The sequence below is a fragment of the Pan troglodytes genome, chromosome 4 (assembly GCF_028858775.2).
Source record: "Pan troglodytes isolate AG18354 chromosome 4, NHGRI_mPanTro3-v2.0_pri, whole genome shotgun sequence".
Lineage (NCBI taxonomy): Eukaryota > Metazoa > Chordata > Mammalia > Primates > Hominidae > Pan > Pan troglodytes.
The window spans coordinates 94,646,692-94,673,453 of NC_072402.2; the positions used below are offsets into that span (position 1 = coordinate 94,646,692).

Below are 26,762 nucleotides of genomic sequence, written 5' to 3' on the forward strand. Positions count from 1 at the left end.
ACTCTCAGAAAACCTTGTGCAAACTTCTGTGACTCCCCTCTGCACGTGCCCCCCTTCACCAGCACTGCTCTGCTTAGACCCTAGCTTGCTGAACTACAGTTGGGAAATTGTCCCCAGAGAACCAGAGTGATTGTGGGCTCACCTGTTCCTTCACTCAGAGGTCACACTCTGTTAGCTAGTATGTGCAAACAGGTGTATCGTTTTGTCTAGTTTAATAGTTGTTTATGAGAGGAATGATAATCTGGTACCAATTACTCTGTTATATTGAAAGTTGAAGTCTCTCCCAGTGTGCTCATGGACTAAATCATTGCTCGCTGATCTCGCCTCCCACCCTCAGTCATCCATTTACTTTTCTCTTCACAAGGGAGACAAAGTCAGGGTGAGGGGCAGCAGAAGAAAGACCTTACTTGGATCTTGCTCCAATGTCATGACCTTGGGCCTCTGAACTAGAAAATTAAAGGTGTTGTGAAAAAGCACAATATACTAGGGGTAAAGTAGTAATGCGTGCGGGACTTTACATTTTCATATTTTATGCCACTGCTTATACATTGAGGTGTTACACAAACAGTTGTCAGGAAAAGGGACGACTTAGATACATCTTCAAAACTTGTTTGCTGTTAATGACTGCCCTTCAGATTCTGGTGAGATAAGATACACCTAAACTTGTAACTTCTCATGAGCACTGTAATTAACAGGAAGAGATTTTCTTTGAGTATGGGTTTAGCGGGGGTTGGGTAGTGTTTTGTCCATTTGGACCTACCCAGAAAAAAATCACGTCTTTTTGGTTCTAAATTCTAGTGTTTTTCTTTCTTTTTAAGCTTAAACTTAAAAAAAAATAGAATTTTTTTTGATAGAAGAGTATTCTCATTAGGGAAGTAGTTACTTTATGTGATACTTAGTCATCAGTTTGGAAATTTATCTAGAAAATATTTTAAGTGCTGTCCCATACTTGGAACTTATAGTTCTATATAAATATGTCATAGGGGCCTCAGAAGAATATTAGACTTTTTTCCTTGTTACTATTCTCTAAAAAATAACAGTATAACAACTATTTATATAGCATTTACAATGGATTGGATATCATAAGTAGTCTAGAGATGATTTAAAGTATGTGGGAGGATATGCAAAGATTAGATGCAAATATTACAGCATTCTATAGAAGGGACTTGAGCATTTCTGGATTTTGGTTTCACAGGGAGCCCTGGAATGAATCCCCCACAGATGCCTAGGGACAACTGTACATCCTATTACATTTTCTCAGAAAATGTGATGGCAGCTTAAAGCTTTAATCCTTTTAAAGTCTGTGAGAAGTTTGCTTCTTTTAGTTCAAGTTGCTGTTAATGTTGTTTGTCATGGCTTCGCTTTTTGTCCTGTCTTCTAAATTGTATCCCTCAATTGATGACTTGCTCTCTTGCCGGTAGCCTCTATGCACTGTAAATTTGCCTTCTCACCACATCCTCCCTATATGTTTAACCCTGCCTAACAATGTGCTTTCTCTACCTTTTATAAACATTTTGTTTAACTTTTATTGTGGTAAAATACACATAACACTTCTCTTCTTTTAGACCTGGGCTGGTAAGAACTGCTGAAGATGTTTTTTAGAGATTTGTGGTATGACAAATTCCACTGGGGTTTCTGACCTTCTCAGTCATGCTTGTCTTGGGGTCACCACTCCTTGGCCCTCTCCTATGGCACCTGTCCCTCATTCTGCTCAAGCCCCTATGCCTTCCCAACAACTTGCCTTTAGCTCTGGGCAGATGTCTTTGCTTGCACTTGTCACAGAGAACATGAAGGCTCTCTGCTGTTTTGTGCTCATGCACATGCCTCTTCTCTGTCTTTACCTCCTGTCCTCCAGGCTTGGAGGGAGAGCACTTAGCTCCCATCATTTTCTTGTACACTCTCCCTGTCCCTCTGGATGCTACGCCAGCATTTTCCCTCCCCTACTCCTTCACCTCCACATTTTGTCTTTCTTTACTGTTCCTTTCCTGCAGAAATACATGCCCAAGTTGTTCCCATCTTAAACACAGACGAATGAAAAACAAAAGGATTTAAGTTTTGTCTATACCACATTTTCCTTTAGTTTATCCCTATGTTTTTTCCTTGATAAACAACTACATATCTTCAAAGAATAGTCTGCAGTCCTTGTTTTCTTTTGTTAACTTTCCATTTCTTCTTTGGGCCCCTGGAATCAGGCTTCTACTCTCACTATTAAAGTCACTGGTTCCCTGGTTACCAAATGTAAGGGTCTCTCTAGGCCTCATTTTACTTGACCTTTCTAAAATATTTAATGCTGGCCACTTTCATCTTTATGAAATCCTGCTTTAGGTTTCTGGGATGCCACTCCTCTGATTTTCCTACCTTTAGTCCATTTCTTTTTCTCCTTTGCTGACCTTCTTCCTCTGGCCACCCAGCTCTTAAATGCTGATCCTCCCTGAGTCTCCCTTTCGATAGTCTCATTTATCTGCATGGTTTTAATGACCATATCTGCACAGGTGATTCGGAAACCTGAATCTTCCACCCAGATCACTCTCTTGAGCTCTAAACCCACGTAACATAATCCTTTTAACAATTCTACAAAATAGCACTGTTTCCCACATTTATAGGTGAGGAAATTGAGGCTAAGAAAGGTAACCTGTTTGAGGTCAGTGGAAAAGCCAGGATTTTAACGTCTACCTAAAATCAGGCCTTTAACTCTATTAATCAAACATCTCCACCTGGTTATCTGACAGATATATCCTACACTGAATGCCATCTCATAATCCTGTTCTCTCCTTCCTTGCCTCAAAAAAAATTAGAAAATGTGAAAGACTATATTCTCAATCTCAGTGAATGACATTCCTTCTTTTCAGTTATACAAGTTGGAATGTAAAGGGAATTGACATAGACTTTTCTCTGTCTCCTACCCTGCAGGTCCATCTAGCCCGAGGTAGTATCAGTTCTTGTGCATCTACCTTTTTGACGTGACTTGTAATCATACCCTCCTCTTTATTCTCACTGCTGCTGACATAGTTAAGAACTTTATCTTGACTGTTATTGCCATTATAGTGACAGTCTAACTCACTGCTTCTCACATTATCTGAGCCGAAGAACCAGGGTTTATTGTTTCTGTTTTTTTAATTTTTAATCTGTTGCAGAAATTTTGTAGCATATAAAAAAATTAATTAGAAAAATGAAATGAAAAAAGACATACAAAAATAGCTCAGTTTTATACATTATTAAATTCAACACACATAAAAATTACTCTGTCAAATTGTCATAAAAGTTCTTGGGTACTAATAGTCTATGTATATCCTGTCCCAGATGGGTCACACTTTTGCACATTGGCACTGGGCCACAAACAACATTGAGGAGTGCTAGTTCACAGTATCTGATGAAAAGAAATGTCTTCAGTTCTCTTAGATTATAACCACATGGGCCTATGTTATTTAAAACTGAAACATTTCAGTAGAAGGTTCTTTGCTTTGACTTATAGATAGCTTCTATATGTGGATTTAAGAGGTTTTAGAAAATTCCCTGTTTCTTTAGGATCCCTTCTTTCAGTAGGAATAAATCCCATCAAGCAAGGGGTAATCATGTGTTATGTTACAATTTAATGCCAAAATCAAAGTGTACTGACTTAAGAATCAAATCAACATTTTCTTAAATAGGCTTGAAGTACCTTCATGTATCTTCATGGGATACCTGTAATAAAAGTGATTTTCCCTGATTTGATGTATTTAACTTGATATGATTGTGCATACAAAAAAAAACTGTGCTTCTATATTGCACAGCGAAATATAGCAAATGGGTTGATGTGATCTCCATTTCTGAAAGATTAAAATTCTACGTTGGTATTATTCTGACTGGGAGTGAAATAATAAAAGTAAGTTATTTGGATTTAGGCAGACATCTGACTAAGCCCTTGTCAGAAGATTTGAAATTAATGACATGCAGACAGGAGATGCCAAATTGTCAAACTGTAGAATATCTCTTGGCTTTAAATGGCATGGCAGAAGAATACAAAAACACAGCAACAAAGTTCTAAGGGGACAGAATTGAGAGATGGGAATGCTCTAAATATTAAGCTGAGATTGTACCTGGAGTTAGTTCAGAAATATAGTAAATAAAACCATGCTGTACAGAACCCATTGTTGTCTGCATTAGGCCTGACACAGAACAAAACACATGGGGCAAATGCCTGAGAGCATAATCTTCCCATGTGTGGTAAAAAAGTCAAAAAAGGCCTTTTTAGACATTTTTAAATTAAAAAAAAAAAATTAAGCTAGTCTACAGCAGTGTGCCAGGAACCAAAAAACTACTATAGAAACTTTCTAATCATTAAGAGTTTTAAAAGCAATTTAAAAAAATTGAATACAGCAATATTTGCTCTGTTAATGAAGTGTATGACCCAAAACACTATTAACTATCAAAACAGAACATACTTTTTTTTTTTTACAAGAAATTGGGGCACTATAGGAAGTTTAGGAGATTATATTCCCAAAAGCAGTATGTTAGAACCCTTCTTCTTTCATAGTAGATGGGTAGATGGCAGAATGCTAAACTCATACCTAGAAAATGATTAGAAGTTTTATTCAAATAAAAATTTTAAAGTAGCATAACTTGTATACAGTTCAGGTTGGAGAGGAGTCAGGAAAAGGTAACCTCATTGTGATCCATATGCTCCCCAAAGCAGAAATGGGTGAAGTTAAATGAAAAGAAAGTTTATTTTTTAAAGGTAATAAAGACAAAGGAAAAACAAAAAAAGAGAACGTTTCTTAATTTGTGTTGTAGCAAGTTAAGCTGAGGTACGGAATATCAGGTGGATGGGCATGGGAAAGGGAGATGATGACACTGCAAGCAGAGGGAACAGAAAAGAAAAAGAGACATGTGGAGGATAGCGTGGAATAGCTGCCTGGCCTATGCTCAAAATAGTAAGCAGTTTGGGATGGCCAGAGCATACTCAGGAATGGTATTTAGTGCTGGCTGGGATCTGACCATGGAAGATGCTTATACCAGTGCCTCTCAAACTTAAGTGCACGTGCAGCACCCGAGGATTTGTTAAAATTCGTATTCTAGGTGGAGACTTCAGAGGCTGCGTTTCTAACAAGCTGCAATGTGATGCAAATGCTGCAGGGTCACAGGCCACACTGAACAGCAAAACTGCAAATTTTATCCTAATATTTATCAATAATATGTTTTATGGATGAAGAGTTTCCACCATTACAGTGTTTGTTGAATAGCACAAAATACATAGCATTTATCTTAAGCTAGATATTCAGTAGTTTTTTGTAAGCTTTGCTCTCCTGATGGTGAAATAATACTCTTAGCAACTTCATTGCCAGGTATAAAATAAATAATTCAGGGCTCTCATCTTTTATTGAATTAGTTTGAGTAGAGGGATGCAATATAATGAAAAGAGCATAAACTTTTGAATCAAATTTTTAGACCTGCGCTTTAATATCAGTTTTATGACTAAATAGCTGTGTGACTTTATGAAGACGAATTAATCTATTTCTCTTTTTCTATTTTCTCATGTCTAAAATAGAATACTTGCCATTTTATAGGATTGTTGTAAGGGTTAGAAATGATAGGTATAAAGTATCTTCCCTTGTAGGGAAGATTAGTGGAGGTTTCAATTTGATAACTTTTGAGATCCCTTAAAAACTAAAATTGTATGAATTTTAAATAAAAAATATTGAACGATCTAATCCTAGGAAGTACTGATATATGGGGGATTATCGACCCTTCTACTTCTAGAGTCTTTTTTCTCAGTGATTTTGGCAAATCGGAAGGTGTGGTTTGTTGTAGTTTGTAAAAGCTCCCACTGAGATCCACTAACACTCACGGTGTGCAGTATGGTTGTTTCCCATGGAAATATGTTGTACTTCTGAAAGCCATGGAAGCATGAAAAACAGATTGAATTATAATTGTATCTGACTTTTATTGTCTTTTGGTCTTTTTAAAAATCATTTCTTGCTTATGGAAATTTCCTATATAATTTGCTGCTTCCCATTTGCTGTGGGACAGAAACATTCCTCTTTCAGGGGAAAACAATAACCCATCCTGTTGCTTAGCCACACTCAATCTTAGAAATGGGCATACCAGCTTGTGCTCCCTAGAGAGAATGAGACTCAGGGATGAGACCCACAAATACCTTGGAAGCAGATTTGAGGCCTGTTGGACAGAAATTCTGGGATTGCAGTGCCCAAACCCTAGAAGGGGAACCGTGGACTGTAGGTGGGCACATCCCTTTGATCCTACTGACTCCTCGTCTGGTGGGGACAGACATAGTCAGAGGAATGCCAAAACAGGGCCCTCTCAAGCCCAGGGCAGGGTCCCAGGTTGTGGGGCAGGAGTATATTAAGGAAATTAATATATTATCTCAGCTAACTTTTTAAAAATATAATAGCCTGTTTATTTAGCTTTCTTGTTTCATAACTGTGGTATACTTTTATTTATGTTTTAGTTTTTAATGGATGACTCAATGGTATAAACATCTTATTTAATTCAGTAGCTCTGAGATGGAAATAAGTCTTAGTGACTTAAAAAAATTCTTAGTTTAAATGTGGTCTAGGTAGAAGACATGTTATTAATATTATGAGCTTTTTTTTTTCTAACTCTGTGCCTTGTTCTTATGTTTTGGTTTTTTAGATCGGCTTCAGCTCCCCAGGAATATGATTGAAAACAGCATGTTTGAGGAAGAACCAGATGTGGTGGATTTAGCCAAAGAGCCTTGTTTACATCCTCTAGAGCCTGATGAGGTGGAATATGAGCCCCGGGGTTCCCGACTGCTGGTGCGGGGTCTTGGTGAGCATGAGATGGAGGAGGATGAAGAGGATTATGAGTCATCAGCAAAGCTGCTGGGCATGTCCTTCATGAATAGAAGCTCAGGCCTTCGGAACAGTGCAACTGGTTACAGGCAGAGCCCAGATGGGGCTTGTTCAGTACCCTCTGCAAGGACCATGGTGGTCTGTGCTTTTGTCATCGTGGTTGCTGTTTCTGTAATCATGGTGATTTACTTACTGCCCAGATGTACCTTTACCAAAGAAGGCTGCCATAAAAAAAACCAGTCAATTGGACTAATTCAGCCATTTGCAACAAATGGGAAATTGTTTCCATGGGCACAGATCAGGCTTCCCACTGCCGTTGTGCCACTACGCTATGAACTCAACCTACACCCGAACCTAACCTCGATGACATTCAGGGGTTCTGTGACAATTTCAGTTCAGGCTCTTCAGGTCACATGGAATATCATTCTTCATAGCACAGGTCATAATATTTCAAGAGTGACCTTTATGTCAGCAGTTTCAAGCCAAGAAAAACAAGCTGAGATCCTGGAATATGCATATCATGGACAGATCGCCATTGTCGCCCCCGAAGCCCTTCTAGCAGGGCACAATTATACGTTGAAGATAGAGTACTCGGCAAATATATCTAGTTCTTATTATGGGTTTTATGGCTTCTCCTACACAGATGAAAGTAATGAGAAAAAGTAGGTAGCCCTCTTAAATGATTCTGGTTTTACGCTCTGATAACTTCTGCAATATAGATCCCTTTGTCCACACCAGAATTGTGATTTTTTTTTTAATTTAGGAAGTTATATACAAAATAGTAGAATGGTGATTTAGAACAATATATTATCTCTCTTAGTCAAAGCCTTGAGCATATATCATGGTGGGGTGGAGATAGGGGTGTGCTGGTGGAAAAGGATGGATAAAGATTATATCCAAAACTTGTTATCTTGAGTTTTTCACATTTTTAAGGTGAATCTAGTTTTCTGTCACCTCATGAAGGCTGTTGGGAAGCAGAGTAAAGAGGAGTTATTCTTTAAGACCTATTTTCCTAATGTGCAGAACTTTCAGGAGGTACTTAGTGAAATACAGAAAGAGGGCATGAAGAAGTGTGAAGTGTGGTGTGCTTACATATATCATTTTTAATATCCTTAATCTTTACTGGTTTATTATTTTTTAAAATGCCAGTCTATTTTGGATTTCTGGTGGAAATTTTTTTTAAGGTCTAGGAGAGACTTAATTTGGTTCAGAAAAAAAGGTGAGACAAAATATAAAATTATTCAGCTCCCTATTTGGACTATATATTTAGTACTTTAATCTTAGCATTCATAGCATGTAGTTTGAAATTCTGGGAAGATGGAGTTCACACAGTACGGAGGTTATTCTTAAGTAGCAGTGATATCAGTTGTCTTGTGCACAAAATCCTCACGACATCTGCTTTATGCAATTGGAACATTCTCTCATATTACTCTGTAAAACAGTATGTGAATTACTGATGCTGACCATTTGGCTAATGTATGTTGACATATTAAGAGAAATAGTTAGAAATGAGTATTCTACATCTAAAGGAAACTTTTTGATCCTTCTTAAATGGAGAAAGAGACCAAGCAAGATCCATAATTCTATTCAGATAAATAATTTTTATTTTATTTTCCCTCTATGTAATACTTTTAAAATAAATGGCATACTGGCCCTGCATTTCAATTCTTGCATGAGATCTGGCATTGAACACAAATGTATAATTGCAATGGGAACTTGAAAGTTCTTGCCTTTAGTTCTCCTTCTATAATGCCTATTATCCCCAGGAAATGTAAGCTATATGTAAAAACAAGAAATACATCCCTTAATTAGTTTATCTACCAGTATAAATATGTATTCTAATCATACCTCAGAGAAGAAAAATTTATAAAAGCTTCTCTAATAGAAGTAAGCCAAATTAAAAGAGAGAAAGACAAAAAAAATGGCTTTGAATTATAGTTTTCAGACATCTTGAAAGGTATAAATAATCTAAACATTTACCTGGAATCAAGATATACTATCACTTGGGGGATTCATTTTACTGATACTTTTATTTTGTTTTGAATAGCAGAGTTTCACGTACTAATTTATTTTAATAGGTTGTAAAATACTGTTTTATAATACTCTATTTCTTAATCTTAAAGAAACATATTTCATTTTTCTGACATTTTCCACAACTCAATCCAGCCCATGGCAAGAGTCAACAAGTGGCCGTACCAAAAATCACATTACTCTGCTGTATTTATTCCTCCCATTAAATAGTTAACGAGTACAAGGATTCCAGGGTCAATATTCTGATGGGAAGAGATGGCTAGGGCACATGTCCTAAAAGTCTGTTTGCATACTAAGAACGTATTTCTTGTTGATTGGAAAACCATTGTATGTAAACGTCAGACACCTTGCATAGACGCTGCTTGTTGTAAGGGAACTTTACCCATGTGATCTAAGAGACAGAGACAGTCAGTAACCTTGGAGTTAAATCTCAAAGTTGTTTATGATAGGCTTAAAGTCCTAGATAACAAACTGATACTAAGAACTAGTAAACAAATTCAGGATAGGGATGTGTTTCAGCAGTTCCTCGTTTCTAACAGAATTTAATTCAAGACCGTTTTTGATCTACCCTTGTTTTTTCTTTCTCATAGTTCTCACCTGCTATGGTGAACTTTCTGATGATAATAATAGCCAGTATTCACCTGGAACTGAAGGGCTGGAAACTGTTCCAAGCCTCTTACGTGTTTAGTCTTTTATTCTGTCAAACTCTCTAAGAGATAGATGTTAACATTATATTCATTTTACAGCTAAGGGAGCAGAGGCACATAAAGTAACTTATCCAGCATCTCATGGCAAGCAGATAGCAGAGGGAGAACTCAAACTCAAGGTCATTTTAACTGCAGAAGCCACATTCTTCACCACCATGGTGCACTGCCTCTCTAGTTCATACTTGCTTTCCTTTGTACATTGTTATCTCCAGTGCTTAAAATTCTCTTATCCCCAGTTAATTTGTAATTGTCTTGAACACTACTTGATAAAGTGTTCAACTTTAGTATTTCAGAAAGGAAATATACTCTCCAGTGAAAGAATAAGCTTCAAGTTATTCAGCATAGATAGAACAGGTTATAAGTATTATCAAGCAGCAGCCTTCTCAAAGGGATTTTTATGTGAGATAGTTATGATTGGATCTCTTAACAACAGTTTAAGGCTTTTTCGCCTTAGTGTGTTATGATCTAATTTTTATCCAAAAGTGGTGGGTCTCTCTTGTATGAATAGTAGGGATAACATCAAACTTTATTCCCTGGTCCCTTATGCTTCTCTTCCAAAATCTTCTGTTAACTACATAAGAATGTTGGGGGTGGGTTGAAGAAATGAAATGTTAGAAACATAATATGTGTAAATTGTTTCATGTATGTTGATTGCTACCTTTCTTGCAGTTTACCCAATCCGATAGCAACAGTTATTTGGGCACACATCCTTAACAGAAAAAAAGCAAAAACAAAAGAATACAAAACAAAAAAAGCACACAAATTTTAAGTGTGGAAGAAGTTAGGACTATCTTGCATTTGTAATAAATATCTATTTAGGACCATATGATATACAAGTAGTTTTTATTATAGATAGTTTTATTTGATTCTAACAAAAATCCTAATCTTTAGGACCATATGGTATACAAGTCGTTTTTATTATAAATATTTTTATTTGATTCTAACAAAAACCCTGGTGTTTGGCAGTGGATTCTATCTCAGTCCTAATTTAACTGTTAAGGACGTTGAGATGTATGAGATGTAAGGACATTGAGATGTATGAGATGTAGGTTACTGATTTGCCCAAAGTCATGTGGTTAGTAAATTATAGAGTCTGGGTCTTCTGACTCCAAATCTCATACTCTTTCTTTTCTCCTTATCTTCTAGTAGTGGAAACTAAGCCCAAAATGAGAGAGGCTACCACCTCCAAGTGGTGGTTGTATATGTGCTATATTGATTGGTACCTGAAATATGCACACCAGGGCCATATTTGCCGTGATTATAGCCACGCTGGGATGATCTCCCAAGTTCAGATCTAGTTATTCTTTTACTTAACTGAAAATCTGCATTTCTCCTTGTTTCTTTTTATGCTTTTCCACCAACCTGTAATCGAGGACTTTTCTTTTTTTTTCCCTTGAGACAGCATCTTGCTCTGTCGCCCAGGTTGGAGTGCCGTGGTGCAATCTTGGCTGACTGCAGCCTCTGCCTCCCAGGTGCAAGCGATTCTCCTGCCTCTGTCTCCTGAGTAGCTGGGATTACAGGCATGTGCTACCATGCCTGGCTAATTTTTATATTTTTAAGTAGAGATGAGGTTTCACCATGTTGGCCTGGCTGGTCTCAAACTCCTGATCTCAAGTGATCCGCCCACCTTGGCCTCCCAAAGTGTTGGGATTTCAGGTGTGAGCCACCTGGCCTGGACTGTAATTGAGGATTTTTCTGTGTCGTATTCTCAACTGTTGCTGGTGTGCTACAGAAAGAGGAGGAATTTTTTTTTAATCTCTGAGGCGAGTAAAGGAAACCAGAATACTACAGGACACCTAATTTTTTCAGTCTTCATGAAAATGCAAGCTGTGAATTTGAGGTTTGGTATCGTGAAGCCAGAGTCTGTACAGATAATTCGCAGCAATTAATGACCACCCTTCTTAATAATCTTCCATCAGAAACCTTTTTAAAACCTCAGTGGCCAGTTGCAGCCTACCTTTGTGGCTTCATCTCCAGCCACACTGGACAGCCACCCCCAGTTTCTGCACATGCACTGCTCTCTTGTGTTCCCGGACCAAACCGAGGGTCAGGCTGCTATTTTTTGCTGCCCCAAAACGAGATGCAGATGAACTGGGAAGAGACTTTTTATTTCTATAACCAGTTATATAGGGAGAAGGCCTGGAAATTATTGCCAGACCAACTCAAAATTACAAAGTTTTCCAGAGCTTATATACCTTCTAAACTATATGTTTACATGTAAGTGTGCATTTCTCTAAAGACATAAGTGATTAACTTCTTTTAATCCATAACTAAGGTCCGAGTCTTGAAGACCTTCCTCTTGAGCCTCAGTAAATTTACTTAATCTAAATGGGTCCAGGTGCTGGGGTGATTACCCTTATGTTGTCTCCTGCTAAATCACGGAGGTTTGGGGAGTTCCTTCAGACCTCCCGTAATTGTTTGTGGAGGCCTGGGGAGTTTCTTCAGACCCTCCAATAAAACTTATTTAATCCTAAATGGGTCCTGTTAAAAATTCCTTCATTATTTTGTCATGCTTTAAGACCCAGGCAAAACTCTTGGTGGGCTTTTGTTAAATTCCAGCCTTTGTATAAGGGCACTGGCTTTTAATATTTAACTTAACCACTCAGCCAGTACTGAAACAGTTGTTATGGAGGCCTGCGTTAGTGAGATCTGGCTTGCCACACTTGTGTTACCCACTCTTTCCAGAGTATACTTTCTTCCATTCTTTACCTTTTCAAATACTCATCTTTTTAGGCCCTCTTCAGGTTTTCTGCATGTTTCCTTATAATATCTTCAACCTCTAGTCAGAATTTGTTTCCTTCCCTTTGTTCCCACTGCTTTATTTTCATTGTTAGGACATGATTTACAGCCTGACGTAAGTTTCTGTTCATTGTATAAACCTCTGCCTTTCCCAGTTTATTGCAGATCCTTTAGTAACTAGGATTGTAACATATTTATCTTAGTATACTTGGCAGGGTGCCTTGTACAGTAGGTGCTCAGTAACTACTGGATTGAATTTGTGTTTGTTTTAGGTACTTTGCAGCAACTCAGTTTGAACCCCTGGCAGCAAGATCTGCTTTTCCTTGTTTTGATGAACCAGCATTTAAAGCCACTTTTATCATCAAGATCATAAGGGATGAGCAATACACCGCTTTATCAAATATGCCTAAGGTACTGTTCTGTTCCTTGAATGTAAAAATCTTTGAATGGGTCTCTTTCTTTAAGAACACTTAAATTCCTCTTTGCCAGACTACAGTTGAGAATGATTAAAATCATATACATTAATATTCTTCCTTAAAATACTTAAATAAAAATTAAAATATATTGGCATCAGTTGGGAAGTCACCTTGAGGAGGACTTGAGGAAAGAGAAAGACCTGCTGGACTTGGAATGTGTGGATAGGAAATGTGAGTGTGCATTGTATATTAAGTTGTGCAAATATTAATACAATGAACTAGCACAAGATTAGAGTAATATTTTCTGAGACAGGATGAATTTGCTATTCTAAACTGTTATTTGAGAGTGTTGAATAATAACTCTTTTTGTTGTTTTATTGGTAAATGAAAAACCAATATTGTTATAATATGGAGATTGACAACTAGAACAGGAGCCTCTTTCTTAGATGTTAGCTCTGTGTGGGATGCAGTGAGGGTGAAACCAATAATTGTTTTTATGCCAAACAAAACCTGGAGCCTAGGGGATCCTTTTTTTTTTTTTTTGGTCTTAGACACCTGAGGGACTGTGCAGCTTGATAGGAGCCTCCTGGGCCCATGTGGCTAAGGGAGAGGAGCAGCAGCCATACCCAGCAGGCTATGGAGCCAATCCTGTAGGCAGCAGAGAGCATAATCTGTAACAAGACAGCACTGTACCAGCTTACTCTGCACACTCAGCCATACTCTTCACCTTCATCTTTCTCTAAAGAGGCAGATGCCTACTTTAATTTGTGGTTGGAAAATTCTATAAGGTTGCCTACATTCCCTCATTTTGTGTCTGCTGCAGACTTCTCTAATGACTTACTACTGACTTTGTTCCCACTAAGCTTTCTTGGGGGTCCTCAACATGGCACCCCATGAAGCCATTTCAGATCATTTGAAGGGATGTCGCAGCTAGAGCTCCTTCTGTGGATGTATTTGTAGCAGTAGAGTGGAGCAATCCCAGGTCATAAGGAAGGATTTTGGTTTTGGAGGTGTTCTAATGGGAGAAGCAGAACCACCGTGACTATCTTTAACTTAACATTTATTTGGTCATCTTTGGGACTAAAAACTCCTTGAGGAGTTTCACTGTGCTCCATATGTCCTCAGGAAGAAGGATGGTACAACAGACTGAGACTAGGAGCCATGCTCTTTGCAGAAATTCATACTGAGAGGTTATAATATGCTAGCATCTTTACCACTTATTTCCTATTTGAATTTTCAGTTTCTCAGTTTGTTTGTTATTGCCATTTATTCCTACAGTTACAGAACTGTCTTTTCCCCTTTGCTTGTAGAAGTCATCAGTCGTTCTAGACGATGGACTTGTTCAGGATGAGTTTTCTGAGAGTGTGAAGATGAGCACTTACTTGGTTGCTTTCATTGTGGGAGAGATGAAGAACCTGAGTCGGGACGTAAATGGAACCCTGGTATGTTGATGTGGTAATTGTCTGAAAGCCTGTGTCACAAGAGGTTCAGAGGACCTCTTGCTTTAACGATTCCTGGTATTTGCTGTGTGAAATAAATAAGCTTTTAGATCACACTCTGACATTTTATACCAGAAATGCTACTTTTTTGCTTAGCTGTTATTTACTGTTACTAATTTAATAGCTGAAAGTCAATAATTTTCAAGTTTTAAAAAATTTTACTTTTAAAGAGAATTTTAGTAAGACACTATATGTATACTAAAGCTTTTAGAACTGAGTGATAGCCACTAGCCTTAGGGGGAATATTTAGATTTAAATAAATAAAAATTAAATACAATTTAAAATTCACTTCCTCAGTCTCACTAACCATATTTCAAGTGTTCAGCAGTGTTCATGTGACTAGTGGCTACATATTCGATAGCTCTAGGTTGTAAAAATTAGATGAGTCCTCCCTTTTTTCAAAGCAAATCCTGATGAGATTCCTCTTCCTAATGAATAAGATTGTCTATTTAGTTAAGGGTCTGGTTTATCTGTATTTTGCCAAAATTAGACTCTTCTGTTTTTCTTTGTCATTTGTACCTGTTTGTAAATGATTATTTGATTGGATTTTATACTTTGATTTCATAGTAGAAACTTAATAAAGTTAATTTTTTCAAATACTGACAACATAGAAGGAGAAAAGGCATTCTATCATATTTATTAAACTAAAAACAATTATTCTTGATGATAGAAATATGATAGAATGTCTTAGTTTCTGTTTTCGTATTTTTGAGCTCTACCAGGGAATATACTGCTAGTTTTGGGTTTCCTTTCTAGACTAAAGAGCTTTATATTAATCACAGGATACTTGGATCTTATCATTTTGCTACTTCAAAAGGGTATATGTTTCCTATTAGAAAAGACTATCATGTCTATCCCATACCTCTCAGAGATAAGGACAGAGATAAGGATTCTCTGGTGATTTATCAGTAATAATACTGTATGCCTTTAATGATGCTACTCAAAAAGTAAACTAAGTTTTTAATGGTAAGTGTAGACTGTAATATTAAGTGCTAAATAATGGTTCACTCACCTTTGGATTGAAAGACTTTATGTCAAGGATTTTTCAGAATCCTTTCAAAAGGATATTATGACTGGCTTAAATCTGAAATAATTCAATTAATTCCACTTCAGGTGTTGCACTACATATTTAGCCTTTGATTTAGAGTTTGCAGCCTTGATAAAGCCCAAGAAGCCCAATCTAAAAGAGTCAGGTTTGCTGCTGCTTCAAGACTCAGCTGAATACTACCTTCTCCATGAAGCATTTCTTTCTTTCCCCAGCTGGAATTAATCATTCCCTCTCTGATCTTTCATAGCACTTTAATTATCTCTTTTTTGTAGTTCTTAATACTCATTGGTATAAAACCCCCAGCACTTTTTATGTATCCCAAAATGTATGCAGTCTTGGCATTTTCCCCCCTTCTTTTCTTCCTTCCTCTTCACTCTCTCTCTTCCTTTTTCCCTCTTTCTCTCATCTGCTGTGTTTGCTTCACACTACCTGTAGGATTACATTCAGATTCATCATTTGATAATCAAGGCCTTCCTTATAAATTCAGCAATATTTCTTTTCTTGTTTAAAATTTATTTTTTCCACCCATCTGCACACTGATCTTTCTTTTTTCTTTTTCTTTTTCTTTTTTTTTGGAGACAGAGTCTCGCACTGTCGCCTGGGGTGGAGTACAAGTGGCACAATTTCGGTTCACCGCAACCTCTGCCTCCCGGGTTCAAGCAATTCTCCTGCCTCAGCCTCCTGAGCAGCTGGGATTACAGGTGCCCTCCACCACGCCCGGCTAATTTTTTGTATTTTTGGTAGAGATGAGGTTTCACTATTTGGCCTGCTGGTCTCTAAATCCTGACCTTGTGATCCGCCCGCCTCAGCCTCCCAAAGTGCTGGGATCTTTTTTAAAAATTTTTTTAGTGACAGGGTCTCACTCTGCCACCCAGGCTGGAGTACATGGTGCAATCATAGCTCACCGTAACATTAAAGTTCTGGGCTCAAGTGATTCTCTCCCAAGTCATTGGGACTACAGACAGGCACCTGCCACCATACTTGGCTAGGTGTTTTGTTTTTTTTTTTAATTTTTTGTAGAGGCATCTTGCTATGTTGCTCAGGCCAGCTTAAACTCCTGGGCTCAAGCAATCCTCCTGCCTCAGCCTCCCAAAGTGCTGGGATTACAGGTTTAAACCATACTTCTGGCAAATTCAGCTATATTTCTAATTGCCTCATTATGAATTCTTTCATCTAGGCAAGCTGAATTATTCATTGCCCACATACACACTGCATTCTCATATATGTGTGTGCATGTGCATGCTTGTGTGTATGTGTGTGGAAAGAGGAAGAGATAGAGAAGTTTTAGATGACTATGTTTTCTTTTTTGCCTTTTATTTACCTGTATTAGGAAACAACATGGTTAAACATAGACTCTGGAGTCTAATTGGGTTGAAATCCCTCCTAGACAGCTTACTAGCTATGGGCCCTTAAGTAGACTGCTCTCATCCTTTCTCAGTATATATATATGTGTGTGTGTGTAAGTGTATAATATTTGCGTATATATGATATATATATTATATATTATATATAATTTATATATATAATATATTACATATAATAATATATAATATATAATTATATATAATATATTACATATAATAATATATAATATATAATTATATATAATATATATTATATTATATATAATTATATATTATATATTATATAATTATATATAATATAATATATTATATATTAATATATAATATATAATGTAATATATATTATATAATTATATATAATATAATATATTATATATTAATATATAATATATAATGTAATATATATTATATAATTATATATAATATAATATATTATATATTAATATATAATATATAATGTAATATATATTATATATAATAATATATATTATATTATATATAATTTAATATATATTATATATAATATATATATTATAATATATAATAATATATATTATATATTTATATATATTATTATATATTAAGTAAGAAATAGAGCAAATCTTAAATCTGTTATTGCTCAGTGTTAACCTTCTTTGAGAGCTGATCAGGGATCTTTCTAGTTGTGTTTTTAGAAATCTCCTATAAGATCTTTGAAAGAGATCTGTCAAGAAAAGTTTCAGGTTGTAAGTTTTAAGGCCTGAGTGCCGATTGACTTTTATTTAACAATGTTTAGAGTACTCTTACCAAGTCCAGAATGCTGTTCAAGACTTCCTTTGCTGAGCTATGTTGCTCTCTCTATTTCTTACTGCATCTGTTGCTCTTAGAAAAGCTTTATAATAATTATAATGACCAGATTATTTATCTCTCGTAAGAACTCATTACAGATGTTCTTTTAAGGAAAAGAAAAAGAAGTAGAAAGGAAGAGAAAGTATTAAACTACATTTTTTCCTAATCATTGTATTCCAGAGATGGGAATAAGTGGACCCTCTGGTCAAAGTTCAGTTTCATGTGAACTTTTTCTCCTGGCTTGTCCTCTAAGGAAAGGTGCTCAGTGATGGGAGTTGCCAAATGGTGTGTGTGGCAGAAGAATGTTTTAGGAGTAATCTGGAGGTATGGGTGATGTTTCTATTGGGGTGCCATCTTCTAGATTATTGAGGCAACTGTAACACAAGATATGTTTGTCTGGAAAGAATAGGTACAGCTAATAAAGACTTGTCTTAAATTCTATTGATCTTGTTACAGTTATTTATAATGATAGCTGAAGATTTAAAAATTGTATGTCAGGTGCACGTGCGTGTGTGTGTGTATATTAAAACTGACTTCTGTAGGGGAAAGATGCAGGAAATGCAGTAAGTAGGATCAGCTTGTAGGCGGTGACTGAATTCAGTAAGCTGTGGTCACAGTCCTGTATCAAGGGCTTCAGGTGTTAGAAGGCTGGGCTAATGAAGTACGGTTGGCTACATAATATGGGAGAATAAATTTCTTCCCTTGTTACTTTAGAAAGCTACATATTTTTAATTGGTTAACTCCAGTTCTATACATATAATTCTTCCAGTAGTAACCACAAATATTCTGTTCACACATATTTTGCCTCAATTCCGATGGGAGTCTATTTGTAATAACAATAACTATCATTTATTGAACACTTAGACATTGTGTCACGCACTAATCTAAGTTCTATACATGTATTAGCTTAATCCTCACAGCAACTCTGTGAGGGTAGGAGCCACTTTTATCCCCGTTTTATGGATAAGGAAAGTAAGGTTAACTAGCCTGCTTAAGGTCATACAGATAGCAGAGATTTGAACCCCAGCACTGTAAATACAGAGCCTATATATTTCATTTTTTGTTCATTTACTTAAACATTCTATATTGTTTAATTTTTATGCCACCTCCATATTTCTATGATTAATGCATATGTTCTATAGACTGAAGCCTCACATAAAGACAATATGGTTGAAACCTATTTGACCTCTTAGAAATTGTTGACAGTTTTTTGCTTTATTTTAAGAGGTTTTTGGGGAACAGGTGGTGTTCAGTTACATGGATAAGTTCTTTAGTGGTGATTTCTGAGATTTTGGTGCACACATCACCCAAGCAGTGTAGACTGCACCCAATGTGTCATCTTTTATCCCTCACTCCCCTCCCACCCTTTCCTCCATGTTCCCAAAGTCCATTGTATCATTCTTATGCCTTTGCATCCTCATAGCTTAGCTCCCACTTATGAGTGAGAACATACATACGATGTCTGGTTTTCCATTCCTGAGTTACTTTACTTAGAATAATGGTCCCCAATTCCATCCAGGTTGCCGCGATTGCCATTATTTCATTCCTTTCTATGGCTGAGTAGTATTCCATGGTATGTATATATATCACAATTTATTTATCCACTCATTGATCAATCCCAGTAGTGGGACTGACAAATCAAATGATTCCTCTACTTTTAGTTCTTGAAGGAATCTCCACACTGTTTTCTATAGTGGTTGTACTAGTTTACATTCCCACCAGCAGTGTAAAGGTGTTCCTTTTTCACCACATCTACGCTAACATCTATTATTTTCTGATTTTTTTTGGTTATGGCCATTTTTACCAGGAGTAAGGTGGTATCGCTTTGTGGTTTTGATTTGCATTTTGCTGATCATTAGTGATGTTGAGCATTTTTCCAAATGTTTGTTGTCTATTTATATATCTTCTTTGGAGAATTGTCTTTTCATGTCCTTAGCCTACTTTTTGATGGGATTGTTTTATTTTCTTGCTGATTTGTTTGAGTTCCTTTTAGATTCTAGATATTAGCCTTTGTCAGATGTATAGATTATGAAGATTTTCTCCCACTTTGTGGGTTGTCTGTTCACTCTGCTGATTGTTGAATAAGATGTCCTTTCCCCACTTTATGTTTTTGTTTGCTTTGAGAAATTGTTGACAGTTTTAAAATCATTTAATGAGAAACTAAAATTGGAGTTAAGAGTTCACCAATGTGCTTTTTCCAAATTATGAATTGTTCAAAAAGTTTCCATTTTCCACCTGTTGAGATCTTCATTTTGAGGTTTTTATTTTCTGCTGTGTCTAATCTACATCCCACTTTTCCAGGTGAGTATAGAGGGCTTTTTAAAATCTATTAGAAAAAAATAAATACTGTTTTGTAAAACCCATTGCTTTGAACATGGCTGTTTAGCACTTGCCTTTTGATACTTCCTGAATAAGATGTTTATAGTTTGTCGCATCATATATGTTTAATTTATTCATTTAGCCAAAAAAAGAGAGAGTGAGCAAGAATTGCAATTTAATAATAAGGATGATTCCATCTGCCTTGTCTCTTAGTATGTACCCGGGAGTGAATGGGCAGTGGGAGACATGAACCTGTTGTTCCCTTTGTTGGTTTTAGTTCTGTGTACAACTCATAAAACAAGTGTTTCTCTGTATAATATATTTATTTTTACAACATGATCCTTAAAAACAAGCCAACAACTGAAAAAAAAGTTAGCTGTCCGCAGCATTGGAAGAAAAACTGGCTGTGCCATACTTACTGGAAGAGAATATGTTGGTCTATAATTGGTTTTTCTAGGATAATTTCAACAAATATGCAATTTATGCCTTATATGTTAACTTTAGAACTAACTCCATCATAAGATGTGACTCCTCAGTGTTGAGTGCCTGCTAGATGCCAGGCACGGTGAGGTCCTGAAAGGATGAAAATTTAGTTTTGTCTTTCAAATAACTCTCAATCTTTTTACCTCATAAGTAAGGAAGGGCAGCTACAGGTAATGGGAGAGGAAGAGAAGAGTATCATAAAATTAAATAGGCAAATACTTATAAGTTGCTATAAGATGACCTAAAGTAGTTATTTTGGATGTTGCTAGCTTAAAAAAAAGCGGGGCGGGGTGTGGGGCGGGGTTGGAATCAGTAAGTCTTTCAACAATGTTGTATGTGTGGAAGGGACTTGCTAAACTCTGTTGGGACTAAAGTAACCATAAGCAAGTGTTTCTATCCAGAAGGATCTCATACAATTCTATAGAATTTTCAGATATGCTAGTCTTGACAGTGCTACTTGAGTATCATGCCATTTTAATTGTACCTGTCCTTGCATCATACATAATGTTTTCCTTTAGGTTTCTATATATGCTGTACCAGAAAAGATTGGTCAAGTTCATTATGCCTTGGAAACAACTGTGAAGCTTCTTGAGTTTTTTCAAAACTACTTTGAAATTCAGTACCCACTTAAGAAATTGGGTAAGAATCAAATAGTGTGTCTGATTTTTGTTATAATTAGAACCTAGATTTATTTTGTGAATTTTTTTAGAAAGAGGTTCTGCCCAAGTTGTTTGCAGAGAAAACCAAAAACCATTATTAATGCTTTAAAAATTGTTTGTATTTGTTAAGATTATTTAGATTTCATGAATATATCTGAAGTTGGAGCTTAAAACACTTAAGTTTATAGGGCTGCTAAAAAGGTGCTGTATAAGTGGGAATTTGCTTATGGCTTAGTCTGCAATTTGACTGATTCTAACTTCCAAGAAATACCCTATTTAAATAATAAAAACTGAGTAATGGGAGCTCAGGAAAGCAAGAACATTTCAGTACTGTTCAACATGGAGCTAGTCCTAGAGAGTAGAGTATTGGCCGTGAACTTTGTCCTTCTTGCTCTGGGAAGCTGATTGATTGTAAAGGAATTAGGCATCTCTTTCTTCACTAAGGGACAGTGGAACAGTGACTCTAAAAGGGTTTGAACAGGTCTTCCTCAGCTGACATGTGGGTAGAGAGCATACAGAGCTAGAATAAGGAAGATTCCATTTATTGTGAGTATAAAAAGAATTCATTGCTTTCACAGTGATAAACCATTGAATAAAATACTTTGAGTAGAAAATGCCTAAGATGAGGGAAAGTTGATCACTTATTTCCTGTTATGTCCAGATTTGGTGGCTATTCCTGACTTTGAAGCAGGAGCAATGGAAAATTGGGGTTTGCTCACCTTCCGAGAGGAGACACTTCTGTATGACAGTAACACTTCTTCAATGGCGGATAGAAAGCTGGTGACTAAAATCATTGCTCATGAGCTGGCCCACCAGGTATTAGCAACCAAGGCTGTTCTGTGTCACACCTGTGGTCTACTTCATGTCCTGGAGTTATTGTTAGCATTTAGATGCTAATAATTCTTTTTTTTTTTAAGCATTGCCTTCTTTTATAATAGAAAGATGCTTTTTAAACACAAACTTCATTTTCAAATGAAAATGCTATCAGATGTTTGACTTTACAGGTTAAAGCATTTTCACATCTGTCTTACTTCGCAACTTCTCTAAGGTGGGTATTAATCACATTTTACATATGTGAAAACTGAGACTCAGTTTAAATAAATGGCTTGCCGTAAGTCATACAGCTAATAAGTGGCAGCACTGGGCTATGAAGAGCCGCTATCTCTTCAAGATCTCTTTTTCCCCCTCAGTAATACACAGCTGCATCACCTATGACAAATGCCCATTGCCCAGTATAACTTTGTGGGGAAGAATCTCTTTCCCTAAGTTGCACCCTTCTGACAACTCAAACTGTAGCTGTCAGGGCTGGATTTTTTTTTTTTTTCATCTCCTGCCGGAATGGGGTTCTCTGTTAATTTTGGAGAGGGGGTTTCTGAGAAAATGGCAAAGGTACTGTTTGTATGACATGGAGAGAAAGAAAGAAAATTATATGGGTACATAACACCCCCATTCTTCCCTAACACCTTGTCTCTATTTTGCCCTAGATGAGGTGCTTAACTAGCATTGGGTATGGTTTGGGTGATGTCATGACAGTGGCAGGATATGAATAGGATGTATTCTGGTCAGCTTATTTTCTACATCAAACACCTTATATGAATCTAGCCGTTGTGAAGACTTCATGACAAGCTGGCATATGGGCACATTCTCATTTGCTTTAAAAATAGGGCATGGGCCAGATGCAGTGGCTCACGCCTGTAATCTCAGCACTTTGAGAGGCGGAGGCAGGCGTATCACAAGGTCAGGAGATCAAGACCATCCTGGCCAACATGGTGAAACCCTGTCTCTATTAAAAATACAAAAATTAGCTGGGCGTGGTGGTGCATGCCTGTAATCCTAGTTACTTGGGAGGCTGAGGCAAAAGAATCACTTGAACCCAGGAGGCAGATGTTGCAGTGAGCTGAGTTTGCACCAGTGCACTCCCGCCTGACAACAGAGTGAAACTCCATCTCAAAAAAAAATAGGTCATATAGATAAGATATCTTTTGGGGGATCTCCTCTAGGTCTGTTACTTCTGAAGCCATCCATCACCATTTGAGAGTATTTCTCTGTTATTTCCTCTTTAGGACTTAGAAATCATCTTCCTCTGAAACAGGTTTTAAAATAATATCTTAGAAAAATGTTATTGTAATTCTCAAAGGTGTTTTGTTTTATGCAGTAACCTCGTCCTTTCGCTGCTGATTTGAGATAAGCCCAAGACCACACTGACCAAATTACATATTTTACAACTACTTTTCATTTCAAGGATTTTTTTAGATACATTTTTTTAAGGAGAATCTCCTATTATTTTTTTCCTTTTTCTTTTCTTTTTACTACCTCATAGAAGAAAATATTTAAAGCTCTTTCTGACTTCATTTGTTTATATATGCCATCTTTTTTTTTTGTTTTTAAAGAAACAAGATCTCACTCTGTCACCCAGGCTGGAATGCAGTGGCATGATCATAGCTCACTGCAATTTTGAACTCGTAGGCTCAACTGATCCTCCCGCCTCATCCTCCCGAGTAGCTAGGACCACAGGCATACATCACCATGCCTGGCTTAATTTTTTTGTAGAGACAGAGTCTCTCTATGTTGCCCATGCTGGCTTGAACTCCTGGCCTTTAGCAATCCTCCTGCCTTGCCCTCCTAAAGCACTGGGATTACAGGTGTAAGCCACAATGCCCAGCCTGTATTGTGGAATGTTGTTTGAATTCTGTTTTGAATCATGCAAATACTGTCTTCAATTTGGGCAACTGAGGAGAAACAAAGTATAGGCTTTCTGATTACAGGAAAATCTCTCACATAGAGACTTTTTAGTTGTCATGGGTGGTTGTAGATACAATGGAAAATAATCTTACTAACTTGATATTAGAAGGTAGAAAAATGTCATTATCTTGGAAATCTCACTTTATGAGGTGGCCGAAAAAAGTTTTTATTTCCCTATATTCATGCTATATTGCATGTTTGTTACATTGATAAATATGCTAATAACCTTTCTTGCTTGTTTCCCATTCAGTTAAGGTAAAAGATTAAAAATTTTATTTTATTTTTAAAGTAAATTTATACAACTTTTGTAAGTTCTAAATTAATTTGAATATAGTTTGTTTTAACTATAGTATCAGTATATCTTTAAGATATTGTAATCAGGTTATAGCTAATTAATATGACACTTCAGCCAATTATTTAAAAAATTCCTGAGGCTGTAAATATCCTGTGGGTTAATTGTTTTCTCTCCCCCAGTGGTTTGGCAATCTGGTAACAATGAAGTGGTGGAATGACCTATGGCTAAATGAAGGTTTTGCCACTTTCATGGAGTATTTCTCTTTGGAAAAAATATTCAAAGAGCTTTCTAGTGTAAGTACAGGGTTTCTTTGGCCTACTATGAGTGCTAGGAGGAAAAATAGTCAAATCACATTTTCATGTATTTTCTGTGCATCTGGAGTAATGAAAATGTTTCTAGGAAGGTATGCCAAACTTGACTTTGGTTATTGATATCTATACCTTTTGAGATTTGACAATGAAAGTGATGCTATTATTTACTGATGTGTTTCATTCAAAACTGAAATTATATAAGATTATTTTATATTTTTGTCATTAAGATGAACATTTTAAATTGTTTTGCAACATTTTCTTTTACACAGGTATAGTTCTTCTGCTTGCAGGAATTTAAAGTTGCAAAGTCTAATTTAAATTTTTTTATCCTGTGTAAAATTTAAACTTTTTTATCCTGTGTAAACTTAAACTTTTTTATCCTGTGTAAAAATTAGATAAAAAATTAAAACATTTTATAGCAATACTGTTTCTCTATTATCACTGTGTACATTCTTGTGATAGTGATATATAGCTTGGTACAAATAAATAATTTGCCCTTTTTAAGGTACAAACCACATTTTATGCCTTTTTCCAAAGACAAGGAATACCGTTTCAGTACAGAGAAGTATAATAGTGGTGTCACTATGGTATTAGACTCTTGGGAAATATTTCCAGTACTTAGGGATATTCAAACACACTAGGACATGATATGACAGATATTGTCAAGATAATTCAAACAATAGGTGGGAAAGTGTAAAGATACCTTCCAACCCCCAAATTTTTTGACTTTCTATTAAACTTCCTGATGTTATAATCCAAGATGGCTTTTAAAACAGAAGTACTCTTAAGAGCTTTTGATTTGAAATTTTAGATAGGGCTTGTTGAAAAATTTCAAGTGGTAGGGGAAATTAATTGATGTTAATTAATATCAAGTGGTAGCTAGAATACTAAGAAAGATATTCTAAATCCATGTATACTACTTAATTAAGTAATGAGATACACAGTTTGACCACTTGGTGGTGCCCAGAATGTGTAAAAATGTCTAATACATGTTCTAGGGGAGCTCATCTGCTGAGCTCTTAAAGAATTACTTCTGTTTAAGAGTTACATTTTATTTAAAACCGACCTCAGGTAAGGGAAATGTATATTTTCTTAGTAGAAATTCTAGACTATATATAAGAAATCAGCGTAAGGACCAGTTTTTGTTCTTTCTCTTTTTAAATTTCAAGTTTCATTTAAAAAAATATATGCTAACCTTTTTAGAATATTCATCTTGGATACTCAGAGTTGGCATTTGTTTACTTTGGTAATAGATTCTTAATTTTCCCATATGCTGTTGTTTAGGAAATGCTAATTTTAATGTGGCCAAGTTATAATTGTATCTTTAAATTTAAGGAATATTCATGAAGTTTACAATCTTCCTACATTTTTGAAAGCTTACATCCTGAAGTTTAGTGACACTGGTCATTTTTTCCTAATGATATTGCACACTAATTAGTCTAATTCACATAAATAATTTACTATACTTTTGCATTTGATACTACTTGTGATATTCTAATCTTTTCATTTTTTGACAGTATGAAGATTTCTTAGATGCTCGATTTAAAACCATGAGGAAAGATTCCTTAAATTCATCTCATCCAATATCATCATCTGTTCAGTCTTCAGAACAAATTGAAGAAATGTTTGATTCTCTTTCCTATTTTAAGGTATTGCTGTGAACAAAAAGGTAGCTGGAGTGGGTTTAAAATTTCGTATAATTTCGTATGTGAGCAAGCTGTGTGATTTAGATTAAAGATTAAATGTTTTTCAGGTATTAATGGTAAACTATAAAATGTTTGCTTCTGTATAAATCTTGGTCATAACTTTTTTGTGGGTTTTTTTCTTTCTCTGACTCTAACTTAAGTTGTATGACTAGTATTCCAGACAATTAACCAGATCTTATAGCGATGCATCTTTTAAAGTCAGTTTACTCTCCAGATCTACAGGTAGAATATGTTCAGAGAAGGTCCTAAGTAAGCTCTTGGCTGTGTTACTCAGAATTGAGGTATGCTGTCAAGTCAGGACTGCCAAAACAAGTAAGCAAAAAGAGATTTTAAGAATTGAAGATTAGATTTCAGAATCTGAAGCACACACCCTGGGTTTCAAGGTAAAGAAAAAGCAGAATGTTAAACCCCATTCGGATCACCATAGGTCAGAGAATAGAAGAATAGTGATAACGGTGTCATTCACATTTATGTTGTGGGGAGGGATGAATGTTATGGCTGTCAGACAAGATAGAGAAGAAAATACACAAAATGTGTGAGATACAGTCTATGTCATCAAGTAGCTGAAAGTTCAGATGGTTGGTACTTGTGGAGCAATAAGAGAGGTAATATGTGCTGAGTGGGACAGAATTTTTGCCTAGGATAATGAAGAGAAACTTTTGGGAGGTAAATGGGAATTGAGTTGGCTTAAATAATTAAAATATAGGTAAAGAGGAATGTGAAGTATAGGGTAGGGCAGGAATGGAACAATGAGGTCTGCAAAGAAAATGAAGTACTAATGGGCAAGTGATGTTTTTTCAGAGAGT

General features: G+C 36.2%; 1 protein-coding gene across 13 annotated transcripts in view; it reads left to right on the forward strand.

The window, feature by feature from the left end:
• LNPEP (leucyl and cystinyl aminopeptidase) overlaps positions 1 to 26,762 on the forward strand; it is a 105,951-nt gene that overhangs the window by 40,603 nt on the left and 38,586 nt on the right. For all 13 annotated transcript variants that reach the window (XM_063811388.1, XM_009449397.5, XM_063811385.1 and 10 more), the window contains 7 exons: positions 6,631 to 7,471; positions 12,559 to 12,697; positions 14,013 to 14,144; positions 20,762 to 20,882; positions 21,564 to 21,718; positions 24,119 to 24,232; positions 25,768 to 25,899. In XM_063811388.1, coding sequence (XP_063667458.1) covers positions 6,654 to 7,471; positions 12,559 to 12,697; positions 14,013 to 14,144; positions 20,762 to 20,882; positions 21,564 to 21,718; positions 24,119 to 24,232; positions 25,768 to 25,899 — 1,611 coding nt within the window. In that variant the 5' untranslated portion in view covers positions 6,631 to 6,653. The remainder of the gene's footprint in view (positions 1 to 6,630; positions 7,472 to 12,558; positions 12,698 to 14,012; positions 14,145 to 20,761; positions 20,883 to 21,563; positions 21,719 to 24,118; positions 24,233 to 25,767; positions 25,900 to 26,762) is intronic.